Genomic DNA, 27,248 nt, shown 5'->3' on the forward strand with positions numbered 1-27,248 from the left:
CCTGGGACTTTCATCCATGTGATACTGAAAATATACACATATTGGGCTGGGTATTTTGGTACTTCGCATCTCTAAATTTTCTTGGCTGTCGATAAGATCTTGGGATGAGAACGGATTTTTTTAAAAAAGTTTATTTATTTATTTTTGAGAGACAGCGTGCAAGTGGGCTTAAGCGGGGGAGGAGCAGAGGAAAAGGGGGGAGAGAGGATCCCAAACAGGCTCCGTGCTGTCGGCGCGGAGTCCAATGCGGGGCTCGAACCCACAGACCGTGAGATCGAGACCTGCGCCGAAGTCAACAGCCAGACGCTTAACTGACTGAGCCACCCGGGTGCTGCTGGGATGGGAATAGATTAAAAAAAAATTTTTTTTAAACGTTTATTTACTACTGAGAGAGACACAGAGCGTGAGCAGGAGAGGGGTAGAGAAAGGAGGAGACACAGAATCTGAAGCAGGCTCCAAGCTCCGAGCTGTCAGCACAGAGCCCGATGCGGGGCTTGAACCACAAACCGTGAGATCGTGACCTGAGCCGATGTCGGACGCTTAACCGACTGAGCCACCCAGGCGCCCCTTAAAAAAAAAAAAAAATTAATGTTTATTTATTTTTGAGAGGGAGCGCAAGTGGGGGAGGGGCAGAGAGAGAATCCGAAGCAGGCTCCAGGCTCTGAGCTGTCTGCCCAGAGCCCGATGCGGGGCTCGGACCCACGAACCGGGAGATCATGACCTAAGCCGAAGTCAGACCTGAGCTTAACCTGAAGACTGAGCCACCCAGCCTCCCTTCAAAGTTTTATTTTTTAAAACTGTCAAACTGAAGAAAACTTAGAACAGTGTCACCATGAATACCACGAATACACCTTCCACCTGGACATAACAATTATTAATATTTTATCACATTTGCCTGATGTCTCTTTTTGTCTTTCAAATGGCTGAGCCATCTGAAAGGACGTTTGAGACACGTGGACACGTCACCTCTAAAGATTTCATCGGACTTCTCAGAATGACCCCATTCCTCTATATAATCACAAGAGTACCAGCTCACCTAAAAAAAAAAAATGAACAATTCCCTAAGATAATCTAACCTTCAGCCCATGTTCAAATATTCACGATTGTCCTGAAAACGTCATTTAAAATTGTTTTTTGGAACAACGATCCCAACAAAGTCCACATGTTCTGTCTGGTTGCCAGATTTCTTTGATTTCTTCAGTATCGAAAGCTTTCCCCCTCCCTCCACTGTTTTTCCTTTTGGTAATACTGTCTTTTTCAAGAGTCTAAGCCAGGGGCACCTGGGTGGCTCAGTCAGTTAAGCGTCCCGCTCTTGATTTCAGCTCAGGTCACGATCTCGTGGTTCTTGAGATCGAGTCCCACGTTGGGGTCTGTGCCGACAGCGTGGAGTCTGTTTGGGATTCTCTCTCTCACCCTCTCTTTGCCCCTCCCCCCATGCACCTTCTGTCTCTGTCTCAAAATAAATAAGCAAAAACATTTTTTTTAACATTTATTTTATTTTTGAGAGAAGGAGGGAGAGAGATTGACAGAGCATGAACAGCGGAAGGGCAGAGAGAGGGGGAGGCACGGAATCGGAAGCAGGTTCCAGGCTCTGAGCCGTCAGCACAGACCCCGACGTGGGGCTCGAACCTATGAACCGGGAGATCATGACCTGAGCCGAAGTCGGACGCTCAACTGACTGAGCCACCCAGGCGCCCCTCAAGAAAAGAGATTCTAACACAACTTGTTCTTTCGTGTGCCTACAGGTGTGAATTTCTACGGCTCCTCAAGATTTCAGTGTTTCTCTTAGGCCTTGGCACCATTGGGTTTCTGTGCGTAAGAGTGGGGCTCAGTAGGCTCACACCAGAGCTCCCTCCTTCTGCTCTGGCTGACCAGCCGCCGAAGCTTCTACCTGAGGAACGTCTCCGGAACCTCTTTACCTACAATGGAATCTGGTGAGGTTCAAGTCAGTCCACGTTGTTCTGATGTCTACCTTGCTCCCCCTACGGTTTACTGTGCCTCCTGGTGCCCCTTGTACAGCCCCTTCCCCGCCTTCCCGAGCCTGTGCCCGTCGCCAAAGTGAACCAAACCGGGGGACCAGGAAGGGGTTCGGGCTGCAAGGTGCACAGCACCTACCAAAGTCCCTTACAACTACGGAGGGCCTGTCCGGCCAACAGTGTGAGAAAGGGGCAGCCTTTTCCATCCGCTGGCCTCCTCCTCTGGTGGGGCCAAGATGCCCCTGGCATCCATGTGACTCGAGTTTAAAGAAAGTGGGTGCAGGGGATAATTCCAGAGAGGGGACCTTCTCCCCCTTCTCCGTCCCCTCCCCTCCCTGCGTCTCTGGGAGGTGTTGCTGCTGGGATCCCAAGTAAGACCTGGGCGGGTGTGGGAAGGAGATGCCCAGGGTGGATGGTGAACCGCACACTGGGTTTTAGATGGCAGGTTCTCCCCCCTCCCACCCCCTGTGCACAGCCCTTTTCTGGTTTTAGGCTGTTCCCGAAAAACCAGTGCAAATGTGAAGCCCCCAAAGGGCAGGGAGGCTATAACTTCCAGGATGCCTATGGCCAGAGTGAACTCCCTGCGGTGAAAGCGAGGAGGCGGGCTGAATTCGAACACTTCCAGAGGAGGCAATGCAGACCGGGGCGGGGGGCGGGGGGCTTCTGGGTCTCTCCTGCGTCCTGAGGGTGTGGGTCCCAAGAAAACAGGGAGGATCTCCTCTCTTGCAGGGGCCCCTGGGGGTGTGGGGGAACCGTTAGGAATAAAGCAAGGAGTGAGAACCGAGGAAGATGGAAAATGGTCCGTCCATGAAGATGTATCAAACTTTGCACGTCTAGGGCATTTCCTCGTAAGAATCGAGCAGAGGAATGAAGATAGTCTGAGGCGTCCCTTCTTTCCTTCCTCCCGTCCTTTCCTTTTTTCCAGCAATCATTTATGAATCATAGTGGAAGGCATGCTATAATAAAAAATAAAAAGAACAGAACCACGCTTAGGGACTTGAACTCTGGAACAAGCTGGATGCCAAGTTACCTGACCCCCCCCAGTACTTAAGTATCTTTATATGAAAAATGGCGATAGAGATACTTCTTTTGGAGGTTTGTGAAGGCTCGTAATGAACATTGTGTTAACACAGCTAGTATCCCGTAAAGGGTCTGACGGACTGAAGCATTGCAAAAATATCACCTACTATTATTGTTGTGGTTTACTATTCATATTATTCTTCTTATGGTTCTTACAGGAGATACATGATTCATTAAGAGATACATAAGTCACCTAAATATTAGATCGTTATAAGTGCCCTATGGAGGTGCCAGTTAAATTTGTGTGGTAGAATGCTACTAAATGCCTAAGATTTAATGGGATGGTGAAGCAAAGTGACCTTGGACTCTGATTTGTATATGAAGCAGGAGTCCCCAGCGTCTCCTGTAAGGGAGCATCTCAGAAGGAAGAGTTAAGGCAGGGCCCAAAGCCCGGGCAGGTGGTGGAGGCGGGGGGTGGATTTTGTGATGGCTGAATGACAAGAAAGCAGGAGACGGCTGTTGGAACCTAGTAAGTCAAGGGAGGGCTGGTGGTGCATGAACTCAGAGAGGCCAGGAGGCCAGGAGGAAGGGTGCGCATTTTGCTTTCTGAGTAATGCAAGGAATTAGACGGGGTTTTTGTTTTTGTTTTTAATGTTCATTTATTTATTTTGAGAGAAAGAGAGAGAGAGAGGAGAGGGAGAAAGAGAGGGAGAATCCCAAGCAGGCTCCAAGCTGTCAGCACAGAGCCCCACGCGGGGCTTGATCTCACGAACCATGAGATCACGACCTGAGCCCAGATGGAGAGTCAGACGTTTAACCGGCTGAGCCACCCACGAGCACCAGAACGGTTTTTAAAAGTGGCCCGTTCTTACCTGAGATGCTTTTGTAAAACGGGGCTCTGGCTTTTCGGTGCAGAGTACACAGTAGGGAAGGTATAGGGAAGGCGGGGCGACCTGTTGAGGAGGCAGCTGGAAGGTACATGTTCCTTCTACTCCTGGGACAGCGGTGTCTCTGGGATGAATGGTCCCCGGGTGCTCAGTTGACTGAGCCTGAGTCATGAGTCAAGGAAGGGGAAGGGTGAGTAGGGCCCCTCCGGGTTTGCTTGTGGGAATCAACCACTACCCGCCCCCCTCCCCCAAACTACATACAAATAGAAGACTCCAGAAAAAGAGATGGGGCAGTGGCAGGAGGCAGCGTTGCAAGTCGAAGAGCCAGGGGAACCCAACAGATGATTCTGGCATGGCTTTGAAGCCTGGCCCCACCTAGCTGCGTGAGGAGCATTCGGGCTCCGCGGTTAACAGTGCGTCTTCCGTGTCCCAGTCGGATGACCTTGGGCGAGCTGCTTACCCTCTTCTGTATAATGGGGACAATAACAGTACCCGGGGTTGTTGGGACCTGTAATGAACTGATCCACGAAAGGGCTCAAAACGGTACCGAGGTTGTAGCCTCAATGAACTGATAGGACAGCAGAGGTCAAAAAAGCATATAAACAACCATAACTTGATGTGATAAAGCTGTCACGCCAAGCGGGACCTGTGCCTGGCTCTGCGCCCCATGGCAGCCTCTGCTTGCCTCCTGCCAGTACTGTGGTTCCCACTGGCTCTCCTGGTCTCCCTTTGCCACTGCCTGTTAGGTCCCTGTAGTCGGGGACTTGAGGTGGCCTCGGCGAGATGCCCGCTCTGGGCGAGGCGCCGAGTTAGGTACCGAGACAGGACTGATCTGAATGCTGCTCCCGGGACGCTCCCAGAGGAACAGAGAGGACACAGTCCGCGTCCACCTCGCCGTCCCTGCCGCTGCTGTAAGGACCACCGAGCCCCAGCCCGGTGCGGGGTGACTGTGGGCGGGCTGTGGCCCACGGAAGGTGGTCAACGACCCGCGCGGAGCTCAGAAGTTCAGTCCCAAGCTCAGTGTTTACAGGACCAGTCAGAGGGAGGGCCGGGGAGGGGGGCGATGCCTGAGGAGGGAGAACGGCTTCCCATTCTGGGAATTCCAAAAGGGATGGTTCCAGAAGGCGGCCTTCAGAGCTGGCCTCATTTCTGTGACTGAACAAGTGACCTAGGATTCCAGTTATGGGTGCTTTAGTCCTCCAGGAGTGGGACCTTCTCGTCTCCTTGCCTCCTCTGTAACACAGGGGGGCAACGCGATCACATAGAATAAATAACCCAGAATCTTCGGCCCCTGGTGAATGTCACCTAAGCTGTGCAACTCTCTGGGGGTCATAGAATGGAGATGATTCATACCTTACATGCTTTCTGCCATGTGAGGGAATTCAGCCAACCCCCATTTGGAGATCACATTATCCTCGGCCAGAGAGCACGTCTGACGTGGGAAGGCATGACAGGGGATCCCCCCCCGGGATTCCCAAGATCTCTGTGTGCTCTGTCTGTGCCGCGTAATTGTCTGTATCCTTGAAACTATTATCATGATTTTATTTATTTTGAGAGAGAGGGCGCATGAGAGCAGGGGAGGGGCAGAGAGAGAGGGAGAGGGAGAATCCCCAAGTAGGCTCTGTGCTGTCAGCCGGGAGCCCTACCCGGGGGCTTGATCTCACCAACCATGAGATCATGACATGAGCTGAAATCCAGAGCCTGTCACTTAACCGACTGAGCCACCCAGGCGTCCCTGTATCCTTGAAATTATTGGTGGAGCTTAATATTGGCTAAGATCTCGGGTTCATTTGAGTCTGGTTAGCGCCGTGTTATACTTCAATTAGAAAATGGTGCATGGGGGGGGCACTTGGGTGGCTCAGGGGGTTAAGTGTTGGACTCTTGATTTTGGCCCGGGTCACGAGCTCATGGTTTGCGAGTTTGAGCCCCGCATCAGGCTCTGCGCTGACAGCCCCCATTGTGGGGCTCGAACCCATGAGCCCTGAATTCATGACCTGAGCTGAAGCCGGACGCTTAACCGACTGAGCCACCTGGGCACCTCTGCTTAAAAAAAATTTTTTTTTTCTGTTTATTTTTTTAAATTTTTTTTTTTCAACGTTTTTTTATTTTTATTTTTGGGATAGAGAGAGACAGAGCATGAACGGGGGAGGGGCAGAGAGAGAGGGAGACACAGAATTGGAAACAGGCTCCAGGCTCCGAGCCATCAGCCCAGAGCCTGACGCGGGGCTCGAACTCACGGACCGCGAGATCGTGACCTGGCTGAAGTCGGACGCTTAACCGACTGCGCCACCAAGGCGCCCCTTTTTCTGTTTATTTTTGAGAGAGAGAGACACACAGAGTGTGAACAGGGGAGGGAGGGGTAGAGAGAGAGAGGGAAACACAGACTCGGAAGCGGGCTCCAGGCTCTGAGCTGTCAGCACAGAGCCTGATGCGGGGCTCAAACCCACGAACTGCGAGATCATGACCTGAGCCGAAGTCGGACGCTCAACTGACTGAGCCACCCAGGCGTCCCAGCACCCCTGCTTTTTTTTTGTTTTATTTTAAGTAATCGGTACACCCACCGCGGGGCTCGAACTCACAACCCTGAGATCAAGAGCTGCATACTCTGCTGAGTGAGCCGGCCAGGGGCCCCTATGTCATTGTTTTAGAAGCTGCATTTCCCCGATTAATTTTGAAGCAGAGCACGTTTCATATATGTATTCGCCATTTGTAGTGTCTCTTCTGCTAGTTGCCTATTTATATCATTTTCCATTTTAAAATTTTCTCTCTTTTGTATCGTCATAAATACTCGCTACAGTCGTCTGATCTTTCTTCCGGGTGATCTAAATGATACCCTTGGCCACACTGGATCCCTAAAAGGCTGCGTTTCAACCATATTCCCTTAGTGCCTCAAAGACTCAATCTCACTGGATTCTTCCGCGCTTGCCCTTGACTGAGGTTGTTATAACAACAAAACCATATGAAAACTGTCACTGTGTTTGCTCTGAAAATATCAAGGCAACGAGTCACGTTTCTTACGATGTATCTTCTTTGTGAGTTCAGTGCCAGGAAGAAGTGTATTCACCTCGGGAGTTGTTTGCTTTTGTCTTTTTGATAATAAGACCAGAGTCCGGACTGGCCACCCGTTTGTACCCTGGCTACCAGGAAGTGACCCTGGCATTGGGCTACCGCAGCTGGGTTGGCCCATATGCTCTGATTATTTTGTTTCTTCTTTTTCGCTGGTTGTGATTTGGATTTCGCATGTGCCTTGTTGTAAACTGCCTCGATTCCTTTGTGGGATTCCAGGCTGGAGGGAAGGGCAGGAATAAAGGAGGGAGGGGATGGAGGGGTGCACAGGGCAATCCGCTTTCACTTTCTCCCCCTGGCAGCACAAAGCTCTGGACACAGGTACCACTTTAAGAACTGACCAGGGTGGGGTGGGGGGGGCGCCTGGGTGGCGCAGTCGGTTAAGCGTCTGATTTCGGCTCAGGTCATGATCTCGCGGTCCGTGAGTTCAAGCCCCGGGTCAGGCTCTGTGCTGATCGCTCAGAGCCTGGAGCCTGTTTCCGATTCTGTGTCTCCCTCTCTCTCTGACCCTCCCCTGTTCATGCTCCATCTTTCTTTGTCTCAAAAATAAATAAACGTTAAAAAAAAAAAAAAAAAAAAAGAACCGACCGGGGAGACACGTCAGAGCGGCTGCTAACGGTTCCGGTTCTGTCCCCTGCAGAGAAGGGTTGCCCCGTTCACCACCGCTGCTGGCTCAGCCCAACCTCCCCTTTGGGTACCCGGTCCATGGGGTAGAGGTGATGCCCCTGCACACAGTTCCCCTCCCAGGTAGGTACGTCTCCGTCTGGAGAGGAGCCAGGCAACTTTCTTAACCCTTCTGAAGCAAAATTGGGGAGTGGAAGGGGACAGTCGTGTATTGAGTGCCTGCTGTGTGCTCAGCACAACGCAGGAAGCTTGGCGTGATTTCGCTGAATGTCAGTCTCACTGCTTCCGCCCCTGGGAATCACCCTCAGTGGTGGTGACCTCCCAGGGGACCCGAGATGACACAGAAGAGGACAGAAATCTGTGTGCCTCAAGGGCTCTTAGGACATCGTTGGCTTTTTGGCGTCCCGTCAATCATGGGAACAGGCCAAGATGAGCCCACCTCCTGGGACAGCATATTGAAAAGAATATTTATGTTGGTTAAAACGCCCCTCCAACGAGGGATTTCTAGACACGTCTCTAGTTCAGGACCACATCCCTGTGAGGTAGATGTTACTTTGCCAATTTCACGGATGATTCCTTTTTTTTATTGTAAAATGTGCATATCCTAAAATTTACCGTATTCATCATTTTGAAGCACACGGGGTTGTGGCATTATATTCTCAGCGTTCGGCAACCGGCACCGTCATCCGTCTCCGGAACTTGTTAATCTTCCCCAACTGAAACTCTGTACCCAATTTAATTTTAAGTCCCTTCCCCCCACTGCCCGTGGCAGCCACCATTCAGTAGAATGTTTTGTCTCTGCGAATTTGACTGTTCTAGAAACCTCACATATAGTATGATCCGTTGCGGCCTTCCCTTCAGTAACAGAGATGCCTGGAAAGTGCTGGATTAATTCACAGTCCCCATCCAGTGCTGAGGGTGGGCATCAGAGGTTTTAGAACCACTGGAATTTGAGGACAGGGGACACCCCCTAACACAAACCCCAGGGAGAGAGGAGTGTTCGGCAGATGCCCTGGATAGGAGGGGACACTGAAGGGGTTCTGGAAGGATGTATAGGATCCACCGGGAGGGTAGGAGCGTCAGGGAACATTTGACACCCTCTCAACTGGAGTTTTTTTTTTTTTCCTCCTTTCATCTGTGTCTTCCAGGCCTTCAGTTTGAAGGACAAGACGCCCCCTTCTATAAGGCAAGTCCCCTTCCCAGCCCCGTTTTGCACTTGGCCTCCTGTCCACACCCTGCTTCCCCAGTGGTGGCTGGTCTCAGATTTTGACAGAGTCTTTATCCAGATTGAATATCTGACATGAGTCCCAGGTGGGGAGAGGAGAAAGGGTGCCTCCAGAAGGTATGATTTTCATGAACTCCAGCGGCCGGAGCTCCGAGGAGGACTTCTAAAGACCTGGGCCATCACAGATGCTGCTGCTTCCGCCTCAAGAGGAAGTGGCGGCCACGGCCACAGCCATGGCTTCTGTGCATGTTGCCTCGGTCAGGGTGAGCTCCGGCAAGACCGATGCTCCATGCCCTTAGCCTCCCGTGGCCTGCTTAACACGGTTCCAAATCCAGCTCTCCTGCGCGTAGAGCTGATGGGTTGGAGGCAAAAGACATCCAGAGCCCTAATTTGAAAAGGAGTCTGGGAAATGTAGTTTGAGTTTTCCCACCCGGCATGCCAGAGGTTGGAATGGGAGATGAATGAGCAAATCTGCAAAACTACTCAGTGCCCGATGGCCTTCCCCCCTCCCAGCAAAGCGCTCCCCCCCCCCACGCCACGCCCCGCCACTTTCCCAGTACTCTCATATCTTCTTCAGGGTGCCTTTCTGTACCTGAGTTATTTTATATGCATCGTGATAGACTGGTGGCCGACCTCCCCCACCAGAATAGAAGCTTCTGGAAGGTGCGGAGTTGGTTTTATTCACTGCTCTTCTCTCAGTGCCTCTAGTTGGGATCTCAGAAAACACCTGCCCACTGACCAAAGCGTTCTCAGCAGACGTGACATAACCCAGTGTACCTTTCACAAAAGACGTCTGGATGCACAGAGGACGAGGAGGCAGGAGAGGGGCTTTAGGGAGTAGCAATGGGATGGAGAGAAGGGGACCCGTCCTGGCTACGTGTTGAAGGTAGACCCGGCAGGACTCACTCAGAATAGCAGTGACCTCCATCAGGGACGTCACCGGTTGAATGGATGAAGGCGCCATTCACGAGGCCGGGAGAAGCAGGGAGAGAGTGGAAAACAGGTTGATAGAGAAACATCAATAGTTTGGTCGCGAAGACTTAACTTTGAGTTAGTCGCCTGGGGAATTTCCTAGCAGAGCAAACAGCCGGGCAGTTAGGGCTCAGAGAGATGGGAGCTGGAGGCATCCATTTAAAAAAAAAAAATTTTTTTAATTTTTTTAAATTTATTTTTGTGACAGAGAGAGACAGAGCATGAACGGGGGAGGGGCAGAGAGAGAGGGAGACACAGAATCCGAAGCAGGCTCCAGGCTGTGAGCTGTCAGCACAGAGCCTGACGCGGGGCTCGAACCCACAGACTGTGAGATCATGACCTAGGCCGAAGTCAGACCCTCAACTGACTGAGCCACCCAGGAGCCCCTGGAGACTTACATTTTTTTTTTTTTTAATTTTTTTTTTTCAACGTTTTTTTTTTTTTTTTTTTTTTTTTTGGGGGACAGAGAGAGACAGAGCATGAACGGGGGAGCGGCAGAGAGAGAGGGAGACACAGAATCAGAAACAGGCTCCAGGCTCCGAGCCATCAGCCCAGAGCCCGACGCGGGGCTCGAACTCACGGACCGCGAGATCGTGACCTGGCTGAAGTCGGACGCTTAACCGACTGCGCCACCCAGGCGCCCCGAGACTTACATTTTTAAGCCATCAGCCTATGAATGGTATTTAAAGATGCCTCCTCTAGGGGCGCCTGGGTGGCTCAGCTGGTTCAGCGTATGACTCTTGGTTTTGGTTCAGGTCATGATCTCGGGGTCTGTGGGATCAAGCTCCGTGGCTGACTGGTGTGGAGCCTGCTTGGGATTCTCTCTCTCCCTCTTTCTCTGCCCCTCCCTCGCTCAGGCACATGCTCTCTCTCTCCCTCTCAAAATAAATAAATAAACTTTCAAACATATATACATAAAGCCGCCTCCTCTAGAAGGTGTTGAGTAGGAAGAGAAAAGGGGACAGAACCGAACCCTGAAAAACTCCATTTGGAGGTCAGACGGAGGAAGAGGCAGCCAAAGTCAAAAGAAGCAGCCCGCGGCAGTAGGCAGAAATCTAGAAGAATCCCGTAAGCCAAGGGATGAGAGAGCGGTGGCCCTGGAACACTCCAGGCCCCAGGACTCGATTCTACTTTGCTGAGAGTAAAGTTACAACTGCCTGCGGTGCCAGACCCCAGCTTTCAGGAGCACCCCGGAGCGCCTCCTCTTTCCCGCCTGTGCCCTGCCCCCTGCTGGCCATCCCGGGTATGTGCCTTTCCTCGCATTCAGCGTCCTTCTACCTCACCCACCCTAGGTCACCCTGACAGCGTCTCTGGGGACACTGAACACCCTTGCTGACACCCCGGACAGTGTGGTGCAGGGCAGAGGCCAGAAGCAGCTGACCGTTTCGACCAGTAACCGGAAGCTTTTGAATTTCGTCCTCCAGCACCTGACATACACCAGCACAGTGTACCAGCACCCCAGGGTGGATGTGGGTGAGAGCCTGTGCTTGGAGGGCAAAATGCGAAGGGAGCGGGAAAGCAGCCACGGGACCCTCTCAAAGTCTTCCTCCTCCAGGAAGCCCGCCTGCATTTAGCACGCTTGCCTTGCTCCTGTTTCTAACCCTGGATGTCTCACCTTCCCAAGTACTGTATTCCATATTATCCCCCTGTTGCCACTGACCCCATAGCATGACTGGAAGGAAAGAACACGTACCTCTCTGTGAGGACGGATCATTCGTGCTGTGTACCTGGAAGCCATCGGGCCCTGTTCCCTGTTATCTGTAGCTCTCAGCTGCGGGAGGGGAGGGAAGCAGTCTGCGCATCGGTATCTCATCCTGGGCACTGACAGGAAAGAGGGATGTGGGGGAACTCCCAGTCCCAAGGGCAGTGGTTTTGTCTCCCACCCCCCACCCCCCACCCCAGGGATTCCCTGGGAGAACAATCCTTGTCGCCCTGATGGCAGCCTCAGGTTCTTTCCGGATGAATTCAAGTCGCTGTTTTCCCTTTGGGGGCGCCTGGGTGGCTCAGTCGACAAAGCATGCCACTCTTGTTCTTGGCCTCGTGGGTCGTGAGTTCGAGCCCCGTGTGAGGCATAGAACTTAATTGAAAAAAAAAGGGGGGGGCAGTCAGCAGGTTGCCCCAGGGACGCAGAGCAAGTCAGGTGCCAGAATGCTGTCAACGTTATGGGGTCCTCAGTCTCATCCCAGGCGGGACATTCTCTACCGGGCCTTCACCTGGCTTCAAATCAGCTTCCTTGGGGCAGCGTGGAAAGTGACCCAGGCCCACCTTGCCCTTCTGTCTCCCTCCAGTGAGTCTGGAGTCCAAGTCCTCAGTCGCCAGATTTCCAGTGACCATCCGCCATTCTGTCATCCCCAGGTTGTATGACCCTGGACCAGGTGAGGCCCTTGCCCCCGGGGCTCCAGGGTGGGATCCTGTGGAGCTTTTGGTGACATTCGGAAGGGATCCCCCCCCCCCCCCCCGTCCCCTGAGAGGTGGAGGAGGAGATTCAATGAAAATAACAGCTCTGATTGGATTCCTGACAAACAAGCTTTGCTTGGTGGGGGTGGGGGTGGGGTGGGGGGCGGATTCGAGGACACACGCTCCTAATATCGCTTAATCATATTTAACTTATTATATGGTTGGGCTTATTTTGAAAAAAACAAAATGAATGACAACGTCTTAATAAGTAATAGTAACAAGAACAGAATGGTACTAGAACGTGACTAGATGTGTCAATGGAGTCCAACTGGAAATCCAGAAACGACCATGTTAGAATTCTACCATGTAACGAAGGCAGCTTTTCAAATTAAAGGGCAAAAAAAGATGGATTAGCCAAGAAATCCCATGGGACAGCTGTGGAGCTGTGGAAGATAGAAAGTTGAATCTGTCTTACAGCTCATACCAAGAGAAATTCCAAATTGATCAAATATCGCATATTTTTAAGCGCCAGAGCAAAAAAAAAATCCATGGAGTGAAAAAAAAAGCAATACTAGAGTATAGGACCTTTCTAAATACGTCACAAAACACAAAGGCCAGAAAGGAAAGACTACCCACGTAAAATACCCAAAATTGTTCAATGTTTTTATGGCAGAAACCCACCCAAGGCAAAGGCAAATGACAAAGAACAAATTGGGAAAAAAAAAATATCTTCAGCACACATTAAAGTCAAAGGTGTGCTTTTATTTGCAAGCGCCTGTGAATCAATAAAAACGCCTAATAAGCCAGGGCACCCGGCTGGCTCAGTCGCTGGAGGGTGTGTCTCTTACTCTGGGGGTTGGGAGTTCGAGCCCCAGGCTGGGTGCAGAGATTACTTAAATAAATAAATGTTTGAAAAAAACACCTACTTGGGAATGCAAGCTGGTGCAGCCACTCTGGAAAACAGTATGGAGGTTCCTCAAAAAAGCTAAAAAGAGAATTACCCGAAGACCCAGCAATGGCACTACTAGGCATTTATCCAAGGGATACAGGTGCTGTTTCGAAGGGACACGTGCCCCCCCCCCATGTTTATAGCAGCACTGTCGACGATAGCCAAAGTATGGAAAGAGCCCAAATGTCCATCGATGGATGAATGGATAAAGAAGATGTGGTATATATATGCGATGGAGTATTACTCGGCAATCAAAAAGAATGAACTCTTGCCATGTGCAACTGCGTGGATGGAACTGGAGGATATTATGCTAAGTGAAATTAGTCAGAGAAAGACAAAAATCATATGACTTCACTCATATGAGGACTTTAAGAGACAAAACAGAGGAACATAAGGGAAGGGAAACAAAAATCATATAAAAACAGGGAGGGGGACAAAACAGAAGAGACTCATAAATATGGAGAACAAACTGAGGGTTGCTGGAGGGGGTGTGGGAGGGGGATGGGCTAAATGGGTAAGGGGCATTAAGGAATCTACTCCTGATATTATTTTGCACTATATGCTATTTGGATATAAATTTCGATGTAAATTTTAAAAAAGAAAAAAAAATTGAAAAAATAAAAAAATGCCTACTAAGCCGATGGAAAAATACACAGCTTGCTACAGATTAAATCCAACGATATTTTCAGCCATTAAAATATGTACTCAGTCCCACGCTTAAAAAAAAAGCACAAATGTGAAATACATTCATATCAGAAAGGATTGGAGGAGGAGTGGGGGGAAGGCACTGTTTGAAAAAATTTTTTAATCTTTATTTATTTTTGAGAGAGAGAGAGAGAGAAACAGAGCACGAGCGGGGGAGGGGCAGAGAGAGAGGGAGACACAGAATCCGAAGCAGGCTCCAGGCTCTGAGGTGTCAGCACAGAGCCCGATGCGGGGCTCGAACTCACAAACCGCGAGATCATGACCTGAGCCGAAGTCAGACACTTAAAGGACTACGCCATCCAGGTGCCCCAGGGAGCAGGCATTCTTATGCCTGGTGTAAATTGGCATAGCCTTTCTGGAGGTAGTTTGGCAATATCTATCAACATTTGGGATGTGTACTCCCTTCGGGCCAGCAATGACACTTCTAGAAGTTATGCTATACTTATATCTGTGTGAAATGACGTTTGTTTGAGGTTCTTTATTGCAGCCAAAACCTGAGTAGTGGGATGCATTGGTTAGATCAAGTGGGGTCCATCCATATAATGAAATTCCACGCAGTGGCATTCTGAAGGAGGGAAGGGGGAAAACAGGAGGAGATTTTTTTTTTTTTATGCTGGTACAAAATGATTTCCGAGTTATAGGCGGGTACAGAAGAGAGGGAAGGGTAAGCTACCATGTCTGTAAAAAGGAAGAGAGAAAAAAAAATGCATCTACATTCATTGCTGGATTAAGGAAAAACGAACAAGAAGTTGGTAACATTGGTTGCCTCCTGGTTTCCTCATTGGGGGACAGAGATGGGAAGAAATTGTTTCATGGTATAACGTTTGATATATTCAGAATTTTGAACCGCTTGGCATTTTTTGAATATATTATGTATGTATTCAAAGTCTACTCTATCCAAATAGAGTCTATTCAAAATACAAACTGAATTACTATTTAAGGGTGATAGCATGAAATATCCAGGGAGAAGGATTTAAAATATTTGCCTAACACAACTATCTCAAAAATAAGAGAATTAAGTACAAGAAAGTCACATAATTTGTTTTCTTTTTTGGCTTCAGGTTTGCTTTAAACACAAGGTGTTATTTTTAGGTAGAAACTTCCAGAATCTTATCCCCCTCCCTTCTGTTAACAAATGATCACATATATCTTTCTTTTCCTGGTTTTTGTACATTTCATATGTACATTTCTATTCCCACCCGCATGTGTGTGCGCGGGCACACGCATAGAGCATTGAGCGTGGTTTTGAGCTGTTGTTCATAAAAGTTATCGTACCTTATGGTATGAAGTTCTAGATTCTGACCTTTTGTCAATCTGCGGCTTGTCTTTTGATTTTGTTTCTGGCGTCGTTTGTTATGTGAAAGTTGTATCCTTTAATGTAGTAGAAGTGATTTTTTTTTCTAGCTTTTGCTTTTTGTGCTTTGCTCAAGAAACTCTTCCCTACCTTGAAGCCATAACGATATCCTCCTGTTTTTTTTTTTTTTCAAAGTTGTAGGTTTGGCTTTTCACATGTAGATATTTAATCCTTGCACAAGTTATTTTTATGTGTGGCATGTGCTGGGGATCTGATTTTTTTGTATATGAATAGCATATCGTCCCCGCACCATACGTTAATGAGCCCATCTATCCTCCTCCTCCATGGCTTGTGTGACCAGTCTGTCACATACCAAGTTTCATATACGCAGGGGTCTGAATCTTGGCTTTGTTGGGTTGCATTGGTCTGTTTCTCCTTGGGCCAATCCCATAAGACTTCAGTAAGCTGTATAATAAGTTTTACATCTAGTGGGGATAAAATCTATACTTCAGGGGGCGCCTGGGTGGCTTAGTCAGTTAAGCATCCGACTTTGGCTCAGGCCAGTGATCTCGCAGTTTGTGAGTTCGAGCCCCGCGTCCGGCTCTGTACTGACAGCTCAGAGCCTGGAGCCTGTTTCCGATTCTGTGTCTCCCTCTCTCTCTGACCCGCCCCCTGTCTGTCTCTCTCTGTCTCAAAAATAAATAAACATTAAAAAAAATTTTTTTTTTAATCTATACTTCAGGATGACTGTACTTCGTTTGCACCATTTTCTTAACTCTTCTTGGTGTTTGACTTTTCCATTAGAATTTCAGGATCCTCTCATCAAGCTCCTCCAAAATCCCTTGAGATTTTGATTAGCATATCATAGAATTTATAGATGATTTAGAGATGAGTTGGCAACTTGGTAAAGTTGAATATTCTCAGTCACGAATCTGGTATACCTTTCCATCTTATGGTTTCTGCGATAGTCTCTTCATAAGCTCTTCAATAATTAATTTATTTTGTAATTTTATTCGTAAAGAAATTGCACACATTTTGTTGGATTTAGTCTTAGGTGCTCTATGTTTTTTATTGTTACTGTGAATTGAATCTTTTTCTTCTTTAAAAAAATTTTTTTTAATGTTCATTTATTTTTGAGAGAGAGAGAGAGAGTATGAGTGAGGGAGGGACAGAGAGAGAGGGAGACACAGAATCTGAAGCAGGCTCCAGGCTCCGAGCTGTCAGCACAGAGGACGACGCGGGGCTTGAACCCACGAACTGTGAGATCATGACCTGAACCTAAGTTGGACGCTTAACCCACTGAGCCACCCGGGCTGTCCTTGGATCTTTTTCTTCTACCTCTTGATTCGTTGTTGGTAATATACAGGTCAGCAGTGGTTTTTTTTTGTTTGTTTTTTGTTTTTTTTGTTTTTTTTTGAGAGACAGAGAGAGAGAGCACGCAAGCAGGGAAGATGGGCAGAGGGAGGGAGAGAGAGAACCTTAAGCAGGCCCCATGCTCAGCAGAGACTGTGACGTGGGGCTCGATCCCGTGACCGTGAGATCACGACCTGAGCCAAAATCAAGAGTTGACATTTAACTGACTGAGCCCCAGGACATCAGTGAATTTCGAACGTTGGACTCATAAAAAGCATCTTTGCTGCCCTCTTGATGATGTGTTTAAACACAAACACAGCGTCTCTTAGATAAGTACTGATTTTTTTTGTCCCTTCCTTTGCTTTTAATCCTTATACTTTTTTTTTTCTTGTCTTACTCCATTTGGCAAAAACTTCCGGTATAGGGTTGAATAGTGGCAGTGAGTCCTAGAGGGTGATTTGACTTGTTCCTGAGCAATTTAGTGCTACACTATTAATGTTTGCTGTGTGGGAGTGGTAAATGTATCAGGCTAAGAAAGTTATTTCCTTCTGTTTCTATTGCCAAGGCTTTTCCTGTTTCTACCTTCTATTTTCTGTTTTCTTACTAAGAGTTTTTATTATGGATGAGGGTTGGATTTTAATCAGATAATTTATCTGCATCCGTTGAAATCATTTTTCTCCTTTAATTGGGTTCATGTAGTGATTTACATTGGGTGATTTTCTTTTTTTCTCTTTCTTTCTTTTTCTTTCTTTCTTTCTTTCTTTCTTTCTTTCTTTCTTTCTTTCTTTCTTTCTTTTTCTCTGAGGGAGAGAGAGACGTGAGTGGGGGAGAGGGGGAGCAGGAGAGGGAGAGAGAGAATATTAAGCAGGCTCCACACCCAGCATGGAGTCCAACGTGGGGCTCGATATCACGGTTGTGAGATCATGACCTGAGCTGAAATCAAGAGTTGGACCCGTAACTGACTGAGCGACCCAGGAGTCCCTGATTAATTTCCTGCAGCGGAATATCCTTACGTTTCTGCAACAAACCCATTTTTTAAAAACTGCTTTGTTCTATTTATTTATTTCAAGTAATCTTGATGCCCAATGTGGGACTCTTGATCTTGGGCCAAGAATCACATGCTCTACAGACTGAGCCAGCCAGGCGCCTCTGCAACAAACCCATTTTTTTTAAAAAATATAATTTATTTTCAAGTTAGCTAACATACACTGTGCTCTTGGCTTTGGGAGTAGATTCTCATGATTTATCGCTTCCATACAACAGCCAGTGCTCATCCCAACAAGTGCCCTCCTCAGTGCCCATCACCCGTTTTCCCCTCTCCCCCACCCCCATCAACCCTCAGTTTGTTCTCTGTATTTAAGAGTCTCTTATGGTTTGCCTCCCTCCCTCTCTGTTTGAAACGACTTTTTCCCTTTCCCTTCCCCCACGGTCTTCCGTTAAGTTTCCCAAATTCCACATATGGGTGCAAACATGTGACATCTGTCTTTCTCTGACTTCACTCAGCCGAATACCCTCCAGTTCCATCCATGGCAACAAACCCATTTGGATGGCAGTGTGTCATTTGACCAAATGCTGAATTAAATTTGCTACTATTTTGTTTAGGATTCTTGCGCCTGTGTTCAAAACTGAGAGTATCTTTTCTGGTAATGTCCTTGCCCGGTTTTGTTATCTATATTATACAGTCTCATAAAATGAGTTGAGTAGCTCTCCTTTTTTTTTTTTAAAACTAATTTTCTGAAATGAATTGTAACAATACAGGAATTACAGGTCCCTTGAAGTTTTTTTCTTTTAGCTTGTCTGGTCCTTGTGTCTTTTTTCTTTTCTTTCTTTCTTTTCCTTTCTTTCTTTTTTTCTTTTTGTCTTTGGTCTAAGTTTGCAGGGGACGTGTTTGGGGGTTAAGGGAAGGAATGTGAGTGGGAAGAAGCGAGAGAAAAAGGAGAAATTTTAAAATATCAACACCCTGTGTCTTTAGTGCTTATTGATCTGTATGTACATTGAGTCCGTTTTTAAGTGTTTCTATAGGATTATCCATTTGATAGAAAATCACCAATTTGGGGTCATAAAAGTTGTTCATAGCATTCTCTTTTGCTTTTAAAAATATTCTAATACATGTGAAGTCACGTCCCTTTTTTGGTTCTCACCATTTATTTTCTATAATTTTGAGTTGTTTTCATATCCAAATATTTTCATTTCACTTATGCCTGATTTATTTCATATTTTCTTTTTCATACATGTGAGTCTGTTATTTCTTGCTTCAAAGATTAAACAAACAAAAAAAATGGGGCACCTGGGTGGCTCCGTCGGTGAAGCGTCCGACTTCGGCTCAGGTCATGATCTCACAGTCCATGAGTTCAAGCCCCGCATCAGGCTCTGTGCTGACCGCTCGGAGCCTGGAGCCTGTTTCGGATTCTGTGTCTCCCTCTCTCTCTCTGACCCTCCCCCGTTCATGCTCTGTCTCTCTCTGTCTCAAAAATAAATAAACATTAAAAAAAAGAACAAAATATTAAAGATTAAAAAAAATTTTAACGTTCATTTTTGGGAGAGAGAGAAAGAGAGCGAGCATGAATGGGGGAGGGGCAGATCGAGACGGAGACACAGACTATGAAACAGACTCCAGGCTCTGAGCTGTCAGCACAGGGCCCGATTTGGGGCTCAAACCCATGAACCGCGAGATCATGACCTGAGCCAAAGCTGGACGCTTAACTGACTGAGCTACCCAGGTGCCCCATATTGCTTCAAACTTTTACGCATTCTCATTTTAAATCGTTTTTGGATTCCTCTGTTATTGCCAGTCTGTCCGAATGGGTTCGTCTCTATGTGGTCGATCTGTGGTGGACTCATTGGCTGTTGTTCATCCTAATTTTTCTTTGGGTGTTTTGTAATTTTTGTGGGTGAGCTCATCCTGAGTAGGAGATTTTGCTTGCTTGTTTTGTTTTCTCTCTCCCTTCCCTCTCCGGACTCTGCCTCATGGTGATATCGGGGTTATGGAAGAGACAGTTTCTGGGCCCGACGGTGGCGTGGCACAGGTCATGGCTGGGGGGGTGGCGTCATTTCTGCTTGGGCCCAGACGTGTGTGCAGGGCTGATAGCCGTCCTGGGGTTCCTTGCCTGGCAGGGAGTAGGTGGCGAGGGATGGAGGGTGTGCAACTTAGCTCCATTCTGTGGCTTCTAGCAACAAGCCCGGCTCTGGGGGCGCCTGGGTGGCTCAGTCGCTCAAGCGTCTGACTCTCGATTTGAGGTCGTGATCTCAGCGTTTGTGGGATGGAATGCACCACTGGGCTCTGTGCTGACATCGCGGAGCCTACTTATGACTCTTTCCCTCCCCATCTCTCTGTGCCCCTCCCCCCAACACGCACAAAATAAATAAATAAACACTAAAAAAAAAAAAAAAAAAAAGAAGCCCGGCTCTGGACCCGCACGTCCCATGAGACACCTTAATTCCGTCACCCCTCAGAATCAGCCTCCGCCGCTGCTTCTGGTTCCAGAATGCAGCAGGCCCCAGCTCCAGCCCTGCTCAACTGCTTTTTATTTCTGTTCCTTGGGAACTAACGTGTGCTTTGGAGCATGGCTATATCTTTGTATCTTTATGATGGCTCTATATCGGGAAAACTAAGGAATCTCGAACAGAAAGCTACACCACCAACTTAGCCAGGAGTCCCCTACCTTGACCACATCCTACAGTAATTCGTGCCCCGGGTTCTCTCTTTCCCACAGAACAAAAGAACCAGAGGTGTCTTGTGAGCCAAGGAAAGGGAGGAAATGATTCATTTGACAGGCCCTTGAACACGATTTACTTGACCCTTTCCACCGATCACTTTTCTCTCACTCCCTCAGACCCGAGGGGAGCTGATGTAATGGTGCAACAGGTGTTTACAAAAGGGGTTTCTGGAATGATGACGTCTGTCATTCTGAGAAGGAGTGCTGCAGTAGGGATCTGGAGCTGTCGCCCACAAGCCATGGGTGGGGTGATGGCTTTCAGCATGTTTTTATAATATTTTTGCTTCCCTTCCCTTATGTTCATCTATGTTTTTTTTTTTATCTTAAATTCCTCAAATGAGTGAAGTCATATGGTGTTTGTCTTTCTCTAATTTCGCTTAGCGTGATACCCTCCGGTTCCATCCACGTGGCTGCAAATGGCAAGATGTCACTCTTTTTGATTGCCGAGTAATACTCCATTGTATAGATATCCCACATCTTCTTTATCCATCCATCCATCGATGGGCATTTGGGCTCTTTCCATACTTTGGCTATCGTCGATAGTGCTGCTATAAACATGGGGGGGGGGCACGTGTCCCTTTGAAACAGCACCTGTATCCCTTGGATAAATGCCTAGTAGTGCAATTGCTGGGTCGTAGGGCGGTTCTATTTTTAACTTCTTGAGGAGCCTCCATACTGTTTTCCAGAGTGGCCGCACCAGTTTGCATTCCCACCAGCGGTGTGAAAGAGATCCCCTCTCTCCGCATCCTCACCAACATCTGTTGTTGCCTGAGTTGTTCATGTGAGCCATTCTGACAGGTGTGAGGTGGTATCTCATGGTGGTTTCGATTTGTATTTCCCTGAGGATGAGTGAAGTTGAGCATTTTTTCATGTGTCGGTTGGCCATCTGGATGTCTTCTGTGGAGAAGTGTCTGTTCATGACATCCACCCTTTCTTGCCCAGAGAGGAAGCTCAGAGACCTGGTGACCATCGCCACCAAAACTTTCCTCCGTCCCCACAAGCTCATGACCATGCTCCGGAGCATTCGGGAGTTCTACCCAGACTTGACCGTGATCGTGGCCGATGACAGCAAGGAGCCCCTGAAGATTAAGGACGACCATGTGGAGTATTACACCATGCCCTTTGGGAAGGTGTGTCCCCGGCAGATGGGGAGGCATCTGGGTCCTGGGACCCAGAGTCAGTTCTTCCCTGGATGGGGCTGCCTGAGTGGCCTTCCCAAGGAAGCCCGATTCGGGGGGGGAGGGGGTGGGGCTCTTCTCTGAGCCCCGTTGCTGACTCCACCTTCACAGAGAAATCGGGTCACTCTTACTTTTCTGCACTAACGAGGTGATCAGTCCGTCTTTCCTCACGCTTGGTGTGGACATTAGTCTTTCTAAGTGACTTGAGGTGTCGGACATCCTAAGGATTCCTGACCTGCAGATTCAAGAGCAGAGAACCTCGTGATCCCTATGATTCCACCCAAGCTAGAGGCACTCTCCCTCTCTCCCTTTCTCTCTCCTTCACATACCCTTTCCTGCAAGGACACACAGAAAGAAAAGGGGATGATATATACCATAGCGTCCTACCCTCCAACACTTTCCAGGCACCAGGAGGGGAAGTGGAAAGAGAGTCACAGAGTCAGGCGAGAAAGGACTCCGGTCACCCCACATTGGCCCTGGGACCAACGAAGGGCTTCCTGGCCTTTTCTTTTCTTTTTTTTTTTTTTTTTTAACGTTTATTTATTTTTTGAGACAGAGAGAGACAGAGCATGAACGGGGGAGGGTCAGAGAGAGAGAGAGGGAGACACAGAATCGGAAGCAGGCTCCAGGCTCCGAGCTGCCAGCCCAGAGCCCAACACGGGGCTCGAACCTGCAGACCGCGAGGTCACGCCCTGAGCCGAAGTCGGACGCTCCACCGACTGAGCCGCCCAGGCGCCCCTCCTGGCCTTTTCTTCATATCAACCTCTGATTCAGGGAGTCCCTGTCCTTCCTCCCGTTTGGGGTGCAGCCTGGCTGTTGGGAATTTAGCAAGCTCCCGGGGGATTCTAACACACGCCCGGGGCTGGCAACCTCTGCTCTCCCCTCATTCCACCCGCAGGGCTGGTTCGCCGGTAGGAACCTGGCCATCTCTCAGGTCACCACCAAATACGTTCTCTGGGTGGATGATGATTTTCTCTTCAATGACAAGACCAAGATTGAGGTGCTGGTGGATGTCCTAGAGAAAACGGAACTGGACGTGGTAAGGCTGAGATGCCGCTTTTTACCCCCCCCCCCCCCCCCCCCGCCACTGCAATCTGTAGAGACAGCCAAGAGAGGGAAGGGGAAGGGGAGGGAGGAGAGGTAGGGGCAGGGGAGGGAGGGCTCCCGGGAGGGCGAGGGGCTCATGCAGGAGATGGGTAAGCCAGCACAGCTCGGGTTGAGAGCGCCACACCAGGGATCAGGAGGTGTGCGGCCTCCGTCTCTGCCTCCATATTTACTTTTCTTTGAGTAAACGACACCCCCGCCCCACCCCTGCTCCGCTCCTAACCCTTGTTCTATCTTTAAAACGGTGTGTTTATGGGATCACTTCTAACTTCCTCCCTGGACCGGTGTGAGGGGAAACAGAGCAGTGCTCTCTGTTGCTGTCACACGCCATTGATTTGTTTTATTGTATTATTATTATTTGTAAACACTTTTATTGTTTGTTTATTTTTGAGAGGGTCCGAGCTTGAGCGGAGGAGGGGCAAAGAGAGGGGGGAGACACAGAATCGGAAGCAGGCTCTGGGCTCTGAGCTGTCCGCACAGAGCCCGACGCGGGGCTCCAACTCACGGACCTGAGATCCGTGATCTCACGGATCTCACGGATCTCACGGATCTCACGGTCATGAGATCACGACCTGAGCCAAAGTCGGCCGCTTCACCGACTGAGCCCCCCCAGGCGCCCTTCTGTCACACATCATTAAAAAAAAAAATGTGAAGGGTACAACGTTTTTAAAAGCGTACGTAGCCTTATTGAGGTTAAAAAAAAGAGGAAGAAGAAGGAGAAAGAAGGGACGCCTGGGTGGCTTAGTCAGTTAAGCATCCGACTCTCGATTTGGCTTAGGTCACGATCCCAGGGTTGTGAGATCGAGCCGTGCGTCAGGCGCTGCTCTGAGCGTGGAGTCTGCTTGGGATTCTCTCTTTCCCCTCTGCCCCTCTCCCCTGCTCTCTCTGGCTGTATTGTAATTTAGTCCACTTAAAGCTCAGAGGGTCTATTTGCTGAAGGAAGAAGGAAAGAAGTGGTGATTCTTCTCTCCTCTCAGGGTGGGGGTGGGTGGGTGGGGGGGCCAGGAGCAGAGCAGGGGGAGGGAGGCAGCTCGAGACCCAAGGCCCCTTGCAAGAGGGCCGGCAGTGGTGACTCCACAAAGGGACCCTTGTGCACGCAGGCTGCTGCGGGCCTGCACCCAAGCACTGCTCCGCCTCGCGGGAGGGAATGACTTACCTTCTGGAAAGAGCGAGCTTGCTGTAGGGTAAGCGGAGCAGACTTGTCTGCCCTTTGGACATGGTGCTTTCTGCGAGATTTCCTGGGGTGAGCAGGAGTGAAAAGGTCAGGGGCGCCTGGGTGGCTCGCTTGGCTAAGCGTCCGACTTCAGCTCAGGTCGTGATCTCCTGGTTTGTGAGTTCGAGCCCTGCATCAGGCTCATCTGCTGTCAGCCTGGAGCCTGCTTCGGATCCTGTGTCTCCCTCTCCCTCTCTCTCTCTCTCTCTCTCTCTCCTCCTCCCCTGCTCACTCTCTCTCTCTCTCCCCGAAATAAATAAACATTTTTTAAGAAGGAAGGAATGAAAAGATCAACGGACCTTGCTGGTGTGTGGAAAGTCATGTTGCGACAGCAAAAAGAGTGAATCCAAGGGATAGTATGAAGGGTAGATACGGAACAGGTGTGATCCTTGTTTCTATTTTTATCTTTTTACATTTCTAAAAATGTTTATTTATTTTTGAGAGAGAGAGAGAGAGAGAGAGCGCAAGCAGGGGAGGGGCAGAGAGACGGGGAGACACAGGATCTGAAACAGGTTCCAGGCTCGGAGCCGTCAGCTCAGACCCCAACACGGGGCTCGAACACGGTAACGGTGAGATCATGACCTGAGCGGAAGTCAGATGCTTAAGCCAGGCGCCCCAGGCGTGATTCTGGTAACTGATGTGGTTTGGAGTGTTGGGGTTTGGAGCCGATGGGCCAAGAAAGAATTCTTGAGACACCTTCGGTGCAAAAATGTGTTTTTATTATAGCACAAGGAGGGGACCCTCAGGCGTTATAAGTGTGTGAGAAGCGACTGGTTATATGAGAGTTTCTGTCCTCTGGAGAGGAGGGTGGCATGAGGGTCCCAGGAAATCGACTCTATATGTTTCTGAGATTACTTTTTTCTTGTAAATCAACAGAGTTGCAAACTGAGGGGGACTCAGGTCCCGCAGGACTGTGATCTCTATCGGTTAACCATTTGTTTTCGCCTCTCCTTTGTTCTTGGGCAGGAGTGCCTGAGGAACCTTGCGCACATCCCACCGTGGCTGTGGGGGTGAGGGGTGGGGGGTGTCAGCTTCTGCTTTGCCCTCAGCCTGCCTTTTGCTCCCTCATCAGTGACTGAGGTTCAGTCCAGGAAGGCTTCCTGGCAGAGGCAACCTGAATATCAAGTCTGCGTTCTCTGACGCGCGTCTCTCTGCCCACGGGTCAGGTAGGTGGCAGTGTGCTCGGGAACGTGTTCCAGTTTAAGCTGTTGCTGGAGCGGAGTCAGAATGGGGACTGTCTTCACCGGAGGCCAGGCTCTTTCGGACCCCTGGATGGCTTCCCCCGCTGTGTGGTGACAGGTCAACTTCTTCCTGGCCCACACAGAGCGACTGCAGAGAGTTGGCTTCGACCCCCGCCTGCGGCGAGTGGCTCACTCAGGTGGGGAAGAGCTGGAAGGGTGAGGAAGGTTCTGGCCTCTGGACTTGACCTCAGGAGTCTGTTCTTTCCAAGGGACATGCACCACCGATCGTGGTCCTTGCCTGCCACGCTGGGCCTCTCTCCCTTTTCCCCCAGACAAGGTCTCTCTTGCCTCCCTTCTCCCCCCTCGTTTTGCCTCTTATCCCCCAACGGCTGCTCCCATGTGAGACGCCCTCCCCCTATAGGCCGGTCCCCTCCCTCGTTCCCCTCTTGCTCCCTCAGTTCAGACGTTCATAGTTCTGTCCAGCCAGAAAGCTGATCTGTGTCTCTCTGTGTCTCTGGCCACATCCCTGAGAAACGTGCTTATGAATTCCTTCGCACTCTTCAGCCTGGCAGGAGGCTTTGCATGGACTCCACCTCCTGAGGGGTATAAACTGTGCCCTGCCCCCCTGCCCGGACCCTGGGATATGGCCCTGGGGTCTCTCCAGCTGATGTTCTCCCTCTCTTCACAGAGTTCTTTATTGATGGGCTTGGGAGCTTGCTTGTGGGGTCGTGCCCAGAAGTGATCATAGGTCACCAGGCCCGTTCTCCAGCGGCGGACCTGGAGAAGATGTACAGCACGTTCCGGACCAACACCCACGACCAGATCCGGTTCAAGCTGGCTCTCCATTACTTCAAGAACCATCTCCAGTGCTCCACATAAAGGTGCCCGGGGGGCGCCTGGGTGGCACAGTCGGTTAAGCGTCCGACTTCAGCCAGGTCACGATCTCACGGCCTGTGAGTTCGAGCCCCGCGTCAGGCTCTGTGCTGACAGCTCAGAGCCTGGAGCCTGTTTCCGATTCCGTGTCTCCCTCTCTCTCTGCCCCTCCCCTGTTCATGCTCTGTCTCTCTCTGTCCCAAAGATAAATAAAAAGCGTTGGAAAAAAAAAAATTAAAAAAAAAAAAAGGTGCCCGGGCATCAGGAATGCTCTAGACGTACCCGTCGTGGGACCCAGAACAGCGGGACTGGTGCTGGGGATACCCAAGTATAGACTCCTGAGAAGACGGATGTTGGAAAGAATAAGCCAGCGGGTGGGGCAGATGGGTCAGGCTCAGTGACGAGAAATGCCCGTCAGAGCCTAAGGGTCGTTAGAAAGGGACCAACCCCCGATAAGGGCAATATAGGCACATCAACAACAGTCATTATTTGTTTGTAGGACGCGTTACCAGTTAGGGACACACAGCATCTCGCATCGTCTCATTTGACCTCACGCAAAAGAGTCCATTGTGGGTTGTATCCTTGGTTGAAAGGGTGACTGCTGGGGTTTTGAGGGTTATTCGGTAGAAGTTATATCATGGTCAATGGCACCACTTCCGGCATCCACAAATGTTTATTTGTTGTCACCCTGGGGGCTCCGATAATGTGAATGACGCAGGGTCCTTGCCTTCAGGAGGCTGCAGCCTGGTCCAGTCGAGTCCGCTAAGCGGAATCGTGCAGCCAGGTTTGGAGAAGCGGAGGAGGAAGGGTGACCAGTGCCCGGGCAGCTGAGGAAGGTTCTGTGAAGTGAGCTTGTCGGGAGGCTGGAAGCCGAGGGGATTCAGGCAGTGGGTGGGGGTGGGGGGGACAGCGCTGGAGTCCACCGCCCGCCAGAACAAAGGTTTCCCTGGCATCAGACTCACCACCGCAAGGACACATTTCCAGAACGCCAGGGATTGAACTCCGACCCCGTGCTAAGCAAGGTGCCGTGGTAAACAGAGTAAGTGCAAATTTCTGGGAACTGGACAGCAACTGCTGACCACTCAAGTCCCTCGTCGTCTGCAGAGAGGAGCCATCACATGTTGTTGAGGAAGGCTTTTTCTGTTATCTCAGGAGTCAGCAGATTCCCCAAGTGCCCTGCCGTTAGGGTTTCCACTCTTTCCTGCGGAAGATCGTCTAGGGTAGTTCAGGATTTCTGAAAACGGGGCTGTGGGCTGGGAATAAAACGTCATGAAAAAGGTTTTGGTGGTCCGATGATTTTGAAAAATACTGCAAGACGTAGCTCCCTCTTGGAAAGTTGCGATCCACATTAGCACACGTGAATTAGCGTGTCAGTTCGCTAATTCACGTTAGCGTAGGCTCTGAGAAGTCCTGCAATAAAGAAAGTCAGGTTAATTTTGTTTAATTCGGGCTTGCCTGGGTATGGATATACGCTGGCAATCTTTTTTTTTTTTTTTTTTAATTCTCCCAAACCCA

At 49.5% G+C, this 27,248-nt stretch overlaps 1 protein-coding gene across 1 annotated transcript in view; it reads left to right on the forward strand.

Annotated features, from left to right (window-relative positions):
- B4GALNT2 (beta-1,4-N-acetyl-galactosaminyltransferase 2) overlaps nucleotides 1-26,985 on the forward strand; it is a 44,983-nt gene extending 17,998 nt beyond the window's left edge. The window contains 12 exon segments of the mRNA XM_058702842.1: nucleotides 1,746-1,934; nucleotides 2,469-2,606; nucleotides 7,590-7,696; nucleotides 8,722-8,759; nucleotides 11,063-11,243; nucleotides 12,059-12,145; nucleotides 21,127-21,314; nucleotides 22,261-22,401; nucleotides 24,846-24,976; nucleotides 24,978-25,057; nucleotides 25,549-25,741; nucleotides 25,984-26,985. Coding sequence (XP_058558825.1) covers nucleotides 1,746-1,934; nucleotides 2,469-2,606; nucleotides 7,590-7,696; nucleotides 8,722-8,759; nucleotides 11,063-11,243; nucleotides 12,059-12,145; nucleotides 21,127-21,314; nucleotides 22,261-22,401; nucleotides 24,846-24,976; nucleotides 24,978-25,057; nucleotides 25,549-25,739 — 1,471 coding nt within the window. The 3' untranslated portion in view covers nucleotides 25,740-25,741; nucleotides 25,984-26,985.
- The last annotated feature ends 263 nt before the right edge of the window (nucleotides 26,986-27,248 follow it).

Source organism: Neofelis nebulosa, chromosome 16 (genome assembly GCF_028018385.1).
Source record: "Neofelis nebulosa isolate mNeoNeb1 chromosome 16, mNeoNeb1.pri, whole genome shotgun sequence".
In the NCBI taxonomy this organism is placed as follows: domain Eukaryota; kingdom Metazoa; phylum Chordata; class Mammalia; order Carnivora; family Felidae; genus Neofelis; species Neofelis nebulosa.